General features: G+C 40.8%; 1 protein-coding gene across 1 annotated transcript; it reads right to left on the reverse strand.

Moving 5' to 3' along the window:
* Nucleotides 1-535: 535 nt before the first annotated feature.
* RPT3 (regulatory particle triple-A ATPase 3) lies at nucleotides 536-7,221 on the reverse strand. Its single transcript, XM_089378266.1, has 5 exons — nucleotides 6,379-7,221; nucleotides 1,592-1,750; nucleotides 1,333-1,485; nucleotides 1,003-1,086; nucleotides 536-855 (listed from the first exon to the last, which is right to left on the reverse strand). Exons 1-5 carry the CDS (start codon nucleotides 7,105-7,107, stop codon nucleotides 721-723), a joined length of 1,260 nt encoding a protein of 419 aa, XP_089234392.1. The 5' UTR covers nucleotides 7,108-7,221; the 3' UTR covers nucleotides 536-720.
* Nucleotides 7,222-9,876: the final 2,655 nt, after the last annotated feature.

Consider the following 9,876-nt stretch of genomic DNA (forward strand, 5'->3'; position numbering starts at 1 on the left):
ATTCCGTTAGGTTCTGTGTAGGCCCTCCTCGTTTTGGAAGTCAGGGCTGGTGGTCAACCAATGAAGTCAGCAAAGCCAAGAGGGCGGTCCCCCCACATTGTGTCTTTGTAAATAAATCAGGTACACAAGCATTTGCAGGTAATCAATTGCACCTCAACTCAAAGCAGAACATTATTATCCAGAGGACTATGTAATCTTGTATAATAATTACCACCAGGTAATGACAAGGCAAGAAAGGCATGTAACATATGTAAACAATTAATGAATTTGCTTTTGTTTCTGTTGTACATAAAATTTATACAATCTGCTGCAAAAAATGTTGTTCAATTGTTGAAAGTTTACCTTGTAAAATCAGTTGCCATTAAAAAAAGTGGAGATGGGCATTAGATTACATATATAATATGTTGAGATACATAGTTTCAACCAGCATTGCATGATACCATCTAATTATTATCTCCTCCCAAAGCTACGTAAAATGATGCACTGAATATTTAGCAGATCAAATCATGTCAATTTTATCGATATCCCATTGGAATAAAACATAAACGGCAAAGTATTTCAATTTTAATCCTGTAACAATATACTCAGAAAATACAAATTGGCATCGTCCATATTCATTTTTACTGCACAGTACCATCCTTTAAGTCTTCTACCAAAACATAAAGGATATGTCTATTGATAAAATTGACAAATATATATCTGTTTCCGGAAAAGGCTTGATTACTTGTAAAAGTCAAAGTCTGTGTCTGGTTTTTTAACATTGGCTCTGTAACCCTTTTCAAAATCCTTTGGGAGAATAACATAGCGGTTTTTCCGTACTGCATGCATACCAGCTTCTTGACAAATTGCAGTTATCTGCAGCAAGAATAGACATAGCATACATAAATCCTATAAACGTTAAACTCATTATAAATAACTTGAATTTCCAAATAGCTGCAGCACCAATTTTGTAGGACTGAGAAATTTAAACAGCAAATAGCTTGATGGTTAAGTAACACTTGCCTCTGCAGCACTAATTTTATCAGGGCGAGATACATAGTCTTCAAGGTCTACCTCGTCGCTGAGGTTCATTTTTGCTGTACAAACCTGACACACAATATGCCAAAATAATTACTAGCCTTACGATAAGTGTCACACATGCAACTGTAACAGTGAGGGTCGAGAATGCCCTAGAAGATGATTAAGAAACACAAATAGAATATTATTTTTACGGTATTGCATCTCAGCAAATATATACAAAAAACAGTGAAGGTTGAAGCTGCTTCATTAAACATTTGCATGACTATCTATAACCATTAGAAAGTGCACATTTTCCCGTGCCCGGTGAACTACCTGGAAAACAAGACGTTTCTGCCTCCTATCAGGCAGAGGAAACTCGATTTTCCTATCAAGTCTTCCAGGGCGCAGAAGTGCGGGATCCAGTGTATCTGCTCTATTGGTTGCCATGATCACCTTCACATTCACAGTCTGATCAAAACCATCCATCTGCACTAGCAACAGCCATCGATGTCATATTAAAATAAAGAACCATTAGCATTGTTGACAATGACAATTTAACCATCACGTGAAATCCAACAACACTCAGGTCCACCTGATTTAAGAGCTCCATCAAGATCCTCTGAACTTCCCTATCAGCTCCAGTTTGAGCATCAAACCGTGCTGTTGCAATTGCATCCACCTCATCAATGAATATTATTGCAGGTGCATTCTCTTTAGCAAGGCGAAAGACATCACGAACCATCCTTGGCCCCTGACATGAAACAAAAGATGAATCAATACCACTAGAAACAAAAAATCCCTTCCATCAAGTTTTCTCATGTGCTAAGTGAAAACAATAGTCTAGCAGATGAATTAGCCAATCAAACCATATCTCTAAAACTTGAGGGATATTGTGTAAAGTCCCTTCCTAAATTAATTTGGAACAAGACTAATTATTGCATTTTGGGGCCAATTTTGGAGATGGGGGGGGGGGCTATTTGATTTTTATTAGGTGGTTAGACTTAGGAGAAGTTATTTTGTTGTGGTTAAATTACACATGGGGGCCACCCACACTAGGAAATACGCACTCCCTAGTTCGGTTTGCATGAAGGTGATTAAGTTTTGCATGTAGGTGGTTAAGTGAGGGCCCACAATGGAGGGAAAAGTGTTCCACGAAATCTATATAAAGAAGGTAGCTCTCCTCATTTCATTCATCTTATTGGAATATATCGATTTCTCTTTAGTTGCTCGAGTTGCTTAGCCAAGTCACTCGCTGTTTAGCACGAGTTCTTCAGGCGAAGAGCTCACCCTTTCTTCGGGGCACTTCGAGTGCCACCCTAGAGTGGTTTTCTTCATTTCTTTAGGAGGAGGATCACATTGTGATTCCCAGCAGTAGCATTCCCTTCCAGGTTGTGCGTATTACAAGGGGACACAGTGGAGAGGAGGCCGAGTTCATTGGTGGTGCTTAGCAGTGGAGATTTGATGTGAGATTTTCCGGAGAGGAGGCTAGGGAGAATTGTCAAGACTCGGCATCTAGGAAAGTTTGGGAGCTGATTGAGCTTTTGGCTTGGCAGTGTGACTTTCACACTACCTGGGGTAGCGCAAAGGCAGTGTGTGGGAGCTCATTTGGTGGGTAGAGTATCAGTCCTTGGGGTTGAGTTTTGTCGTGGAGGTTAGAGGAGATATTTGGAGTGGTGTTTGCTTCCATTTCAGAGCTTGGAGGAGGAATTTGTCGTCATTCCTTGCGGGCCGTATCTCTAGCGCTATTTGGAGGGCGTGGGCCATAGAAGAGGTCGAATTTGGGAGGTCAAAATGCGGTCAAACCATTTCTAGGTTTTTCTAGGTTTTTGACAAGGATTCCAGATATAAAATTTTGGAATTTTCTGAGAACCAGAAGTGGGGTTTTCAACCGTATCTTTGCCGCAGAGTGCAGAATTGCTGGGAATTGCACAATGCCTTTGGGGGTCAATTCTGGAAGGTCAAAATCGGGCCAAAACATTTATCTGTTTTTGTGGGTTTGGGTCAAAGAGCTTGGGGCTGAATTTGTAGCATTTTCCGAGCAACAGAAGTGGAGTTTCTTGCAGTTCTTTTCCAACTAGCAGTGTAATTTTCTGGGCAACGCAGAGCATTAGAAGAGCAGTCATTTCCAGCATTTGAGATCATTGTATTATCACTTGGGTTCTGTCACGCTTGCCATTGAGGCAAGCCCAGGTTCATTCCTCCATACTAATATACTTGCTCCATTAATTAATAAAATGGCTTAGTTGGTTATTACTTCTGGAGTTTTATGAGCATTTGCTGATTGTTTAAAATTTATGTGCTGTAAATCATTTTTGCTTTGCATATTACTGTTTATTCAAGTTTGGAACATTACATATTGGCATCAATTGTAAGGTCACATCCCATCCCTTGATTAGACATGGCAAATGCAGCACATTTCATGCATTTATGGACTTCTATGGCTCATTATTACTAACCCCTGATAAACAGTACGGCAAATAATGAGACTCGTCTTTGTATGCAGGCCCACACATTTTTTGAACCAAACGAAGATTATTTCCCTTGGCCTGTTGGGATAATGGCACCTCAATATAGAACTCTTCAGTGGCAATGGTGGGCTTCAGGTTTAGATGACCATGGGGTTTGCTTTGCTTTTGTGGTATGCCTGGCACAATTAATCTCACCTCTCACCTCTTCCATGGATGTTTGGTAAGTCTCCCCTTGGTTTTTTCTGGATTGGAAAAGCCAACTGTGGGCAATTCAGTTCTCAGTAATATCACCCGTGTTTACAATACTGTTCTTGGGAAATTTATGCCACATTCACTGGAAGAGACCTCAACATGGAAAAGGTCAGTGTTTCAGGAGGTATTTTTTGTCAATTTTGTGGCCAACTTGACTTTTCTCCAGGTTAACTGGGAGTTGGAAAAGCACGCCCACTTTCTCTGGTCTGGAGTGCCTGTTCTTTCTGGGTTTAGTTTTCTCCAGGTCTGGAAGGTTTCCCCTGTCAAACTCTGTAATATCTCTATCCTCTCTGTGAATTCTTCCACAGTCAGCACACAGTTTGAACAGCAGAAGAAATAGCAAGGGCCATCCCCAGGCCCTGAGGGGTTCACCAGTAAAGTTCAGACTCCAATTTTCTGATGGATTATTGTTAGTTACAGAATATAAGAAGGCTACTCAGGACTCATGAGGAGTCTAACCAAAGAAACAGAACATCAATTTTCACTGCTACAACTAAACTACATAAAATTGATCAACAGGCCACCACTAATAATGCAACAGTAATCAGGACTTTGGTTCAGCTCAAGAGGCAGATCTCTATTCTGGAGGCTTGGTGTAATATGCTAGGGAACATGGTTCTCAATTAGACCAAGGAAGAGCATTCCAGGGCATCTAATCAGGTACAATCAGTAAACTCCGACTGTGAAGGCTGTGAGGAAGAGGAAACAGTGCACCAGCTGCCAGAAGCAAAGGGAATCATCAAGCTAGATTCAGATCCTGAGAAGGCATAGAAGCAGCCAGCTGTCATGTCTTTTGCTAGTTACTGGGATACTAGGTCCTTTTTATAGAATCTACATCACCGAGAAGTACTGGTTTGTTTTGCTTAAGGATTTTAATGGGTATAGTCATATAGAGGAAATTAGTATTTCCATTTTGGTCTAGTCGTAATAACTTTTGAACCAGACTCCTGATGCATCTTCACTGTGAGCATGCAGAACTAGTGACAAAGAACTGTAGAATTGCACCATAAATCCTTTCTCCATATCACGTTGCAGTGGTCTTTGTTGGAGAAGATAAAATCCAAACTTGGAACTTTCTACAACTTAGAAAAAAAATGACAAGAAATATATACATTCAAAACCACCTTCACTTTTTTTTTTCTCAATTTGAAATGGTTGGATTCAGGGCTCACAAGCACATTAAAATTTCTCAGCTACTCACTTTTCAGCGTAAGCTTGAGAGGAACACACTGATGAGAGGACCCTTAGAATCTAAATCCATCAAACCTTCAGATCACCTCAAATACTGTTAATTACCCATGGTAGTGTACAGTGGATGCCTCCAGCTGACAAAGAGACTTTGATAAATTAGTAATTGCCACCCAAGAGAATGTCCTCTATTTAAAGTGAGCTATGGATAATAATAGCAATTTTGATTAAAAATCTCCTTTCAGTAAATGAATGTCAATAACGTTTAGCAGGTTGTTACTTCTTTAGAGGATTTAATTTTAAGGGACGCAGCAAGAGAAAGATCCCTATTTGAAAGGTTATGATGTACTCTTTTGGATGGAAAAAGAAAGATTATGAGAAGATGAATTTAAGTCAGCTACCATTTATGCGAGAATGACGTCTCAGAAAATTCAGTGAATTTGCCTGAGTTTTGTGGTCTCATGGTTGAATTTATTCCTATCTTCACGCTAAAGCACACCCCCAGTTTACGCAGTAGAGGCCCTTGCATCCAAATGATTCTCTGAGTGACCTTGTCAGACAGTGTATCAGGCCCTTCAAATTCATTAAAGACTCAGAGGGGGAGACTTCCCAGCCTCGACCGCCAGCTCTACTACAAGCTGACATTCTCTTCCAGATGATGCTCATTCTTGTACTGTTTCCTTTCATCTCAGATCTTTATCTTCACTTATTGCTATTAGCTTAGATCTAGGAGCTGCTACAGAGATCCCACTTTGTAGTCCGCTGGTTATCCCTAGGATTCGTTACAAATTAGTCATCTCCCTGTATATATGAGATTCTTTCAAATTCTGCATTGTATATGTATGGTAATGTACTTTTCGTTGCTTATTGAATCATATTGCCAGAGTAACATATTTATGTGTGGACTAGGGTTCTTCCGTTTCTGTATCATGTCGAGAGGGATTTTGCCTCTATAAGGCTTGTATGATCATCCAAATACAATGGATATTTGATCTTGAGCTAAGGGGTTCAACTGTAATTCCATGTTATGCATACCTGCTCTCGTTGTTCCTTAGGAGGTCCACAGCCTATCTGCTTACAATTCCATTCATAGCAGTCCTAGTGACCCGGGCACTCTCCAAATCACCCTGCCCAAAAGGGTCCAACAAAGTCACTCAGGGTGTGGGGCTTGAAATCTAGACGAGAATAAAGAAAGACGGTGGCTAGGGATGGCAAATTGCAAATATTAAATTAGAGTTTAGAAGGGTTAATGTTTGACAAAAATATTTGTTTCAAGTGCAAATGCCAGAGTCCCGTGATGTAATTGCTTGGTAGGGTCAAAAACAACGAGTAAACATGCATCTGGAATACAAATTACCACCTGCTTATAAATTGCTACGAGGGGGTAATCGGAAGGCAATGTTCTTGCTTGGAAGAGGTGCAATTGGGGTTTGTATCGAAAGCAAAACATAGCAATGAGGAAAAAAAATACCTCTCCAAGATACTTTTGAACAAACTCAGAGCCAACAACCCGAATGAAAGCAGCCGTGGTGTGGTTTGCGACGGCCTTGGCAAGCATGGTCTTCCCTGTACCTGGAGGGCCATAAAGAAGAACACCCCGGGGAGGGTCTATCCCGATCTGCTTGTAAAGCTCGTGGTGTGTGAGTGGAAGTTCCACGGCTTCCCGAATCTCCTGTTTCTGTATGTCACAGCCCCCAATATCATTGTAGGTTACGTCCGGTTTCTCGGACTGGGAGAGGAGTGAGATAGAGGAGTCGGCCTCAGGTGGGAGGACGTCCACTAGGGCGTTCGAATGTCGGTGGAGAGCTACCGAGGCGGAGGGCTTCAGGAGCTCCCTGTTGATTGTGCTCAAAATCCTCACATAGTAGTTCGATCCCGTTGTTGAACCCACTATTCCGTTGTTCTGGTCAACCATCTCCATGAACTGCCCGATCACCAGGGGCACCGACTGGATCCTCTTCACCTCCTCCTGGGCTCTCAGCAGTTCTCTCTTTAGATTTTTTTGCTCATCCTTCACGTATTCTTCTTGAATGTCGATGAACTCCATCTGTCTCTGTAACGATTTCAATCGACTGTACAGATCTTCTTCGTCCATGTCGGAATGAGAATGGGGATGGGGCGGAGGCATACTCATCTCTATCTTGCCCGTTGGACCCTCGGCCACCGACTTCGGATTTAGCACCACTGCCGATGCAGCCATTGTCGCCTTACCTTGCCTTTCCCTCGCAAAAACCAGAACAGAGCCGAGGCTTTCTTCACCGAAAGGAAATTGCCTCAGATAAACAAATTGAAAGGTATAAATGAAAGGTAAAGAAAGGTATTGGTATGTTTATAGTGCACGGAAGAGGGCCGAATTGCATTGGACTTATTAAAAGTTTTAGGTTTTTCTTTTTAAAAAAAAAACACAAAAAAAAGAGTTTACGTTTTTCAGATTCTTAGATTTCCTCCTTAGTTTGTTTCGCTAAAAACCTCGAAAGGTTTTTGGAATTCGAGATTTGAGGCAGGGTTGATATTGTATCTAATTTGAGTGATTAAGGGGTTACAAAGATATGAATTGATTTTTGTATTTATTTTGTTATTTCGGGAATTAAATTATCTTCGTGTCATTTGTGTTTGATTAAGTTTTACATATTTTTTGTGATAGTATTTGTTTGTGGGCATTTAGTCTTTCTATTTAACATTGGAGTTTGCTTTGGCTTAAGGTCAATCTAGTTCGAAAAAGAAAAAGAAAAAATAATTTATTTTAAGATTTAAATGATAGTAGAGTCTCAAATCAAATTACTCAAGGGCTAGAAGGGATTTCTCTAGATGAGGAAGGCTTCCTAATGGAGAGAATTTATCCCTGAGCTGCCAAATTTTAACACTCCCTCTCAGCTAGGGAAGAATTATCGGTTGCATCATAAGTCCCATCTCAAATTTCTCATCGTCGTCATCGTTGAATCAAGTCATATCTCGTTTATGCTCATCTCTGCTCATTTGTACTCATCTTTTGAACATTCTTGAATCTAAAGAAGAAGAATCATCAACATAGGGGAGATAAATCAGCCACCCTATATCCAAGGACAATAGGTAGGATACCACTTACCATGAGAGGTAAGGATCACAGTCTATCCTATTGTTTGTTGATCTTCCCATATTAACCCTCAAGAGACAGTGATAGAACACTTCCATCCCATCACTTGAGCAGGATATGACTTACCATAAATGGTAAGGATCATAGTCTATCTTAAGTCTCCTCACCCTAGCTAGATGGATGGTAATCCCAACAAGCCCAACTTGTGGGTAGGATGCATATTGGGGTATTCTCTATTAAATCCCGCACTTGATGGTAGGGGGAGATACCCACTTGTCACGAGTGAAAAGGATCACACACACACACACCCTACAGTGACCATAAGCAGGATACTACTTACCATAGAAGGCAAGGATCATAGACTATCTTATTGTACAGAGTTCCCTCAACCCCAAGAGCTCTCCGGCTCAATTCATCTCCCCGTGAGCTCAATTAGGGGGGAAGAGTATAGCTTAGTGTCTTTGATCAATTGTGACCCTTACCTAGGGGGTCACATCCATCAGTCCAAGTTGCTTTATGAAGCTCAAGAACTTCCCTTTCGACAAAACCTTGGTAAGAATATATGTTATCCGCTCATCAGTCGAAATGTGATGGAGTCTTTTGACTCCTCTTTGCTTCATGTCTCGGATGTAGTGGTACCTGATCTCAATATGATTGGACTCGTCGTGGAACATAGGATTCTCTTCCAGTCGGATCCCACTCTTTTTGTCGCAATATATCATTATCATATCCAAAACCTACTTAAATAGCTCTCCAAAGAGCTTCCTCAACCATATTGCCTCATAGCTAACCATGTTAGTAGCAATGTACTTTGCCTCGATTGTGCTAAGGGCAACGGACTTCTGCTTCTTGCTCATCCAAGATATCATGGTTGATCTAAGGCTGAACCAACACCCTAATGTACTCTTTTTGTCAATAACATTTTTGGCTCAGTTAGCATCAATGTATCCATGAAGTCTCACATCTCCGACAGTATATCTCAAACCAAAATTAATCATCCCATGTAAGTATCTTAGCACATGCTTAACAATGACCCATGTGCATGAAGAGGCTCAGTCATAAATGCACTTAGTGTGTTAATTGCAAAATATTGTCTGGTCGAGTGTTCACAAGGAACATCAGTGCCCCAATCAACTGTCGATACTCAGAGGGATTCACCAAATTGGGTCTCGCAGCTTCTCCACATAACTTCTTGAAATTCATATCTATCAATGTGGTCATGGACTTGCATTCTACCATTCCAAATATTTCCAGTAGCTTCACCACATATTTCCCTTGAGAAAGGAAAATTTCACCAGGTCTCTGCCACACCTCTAAGCCTAGGAAGTAGTGCATCAATCCAAGGTCTTTCATCTCAAATTCAAAAGCCAACTCCCTCTTGCACTATAGCATTAAAGGCTCACCACCTGTCAAGAATAAGTCATCAACATATAAAACCAAAATCAAGGGCATACCTTGGACAACTTTGAAGTAGAGGTTTGGGTCAACATTGCTTCTTGTGAATCCAAGCTTCATCAGGTAGCTATCAATACAAACATACCGATCCCTAAGGGCTTTCTTTAATCCATAGAGACCTTCTTCAGCCTACACACATAATTCTTTCGGTCTTTACTTCAAATCCTTACGGTTGCTCAACATATACTTCTTCCTAGAGTATGCCAGGAAGAAATGTGGTCTTCACATCCATTTGGTAAAAAGTCCTTCCTTGACTAGAAGCAAGGGCTACAATAGATCGAATAGTAGTGTAGCAAGCAACTGGTTCAAAGACATCATCATAATCTTCTCACTCTTTCTAAGAGAAGCCTCTAGCCATGAATCTCACCTTATATTTCTCGATACTTCCATCTGTTCCATGCTTGATCTTGTACAACCATTTAGAAGTCACAACAAACTTCC

This window comes from Pinus tabuliformis, chromosome J, assembly GCF_031772625.1.
Source record: "Pinus tabuliformis cultivar Carrire ecotype Pingquan chromosome J, CPIR1, whole genome shotgun sequence".
Lineage (NCBI taxonomy): Eukaryota > Viridiplantae > Streptophyta > Pinopsida > Pinales > Pinaceae > Pinus > Pinus tabuliformis.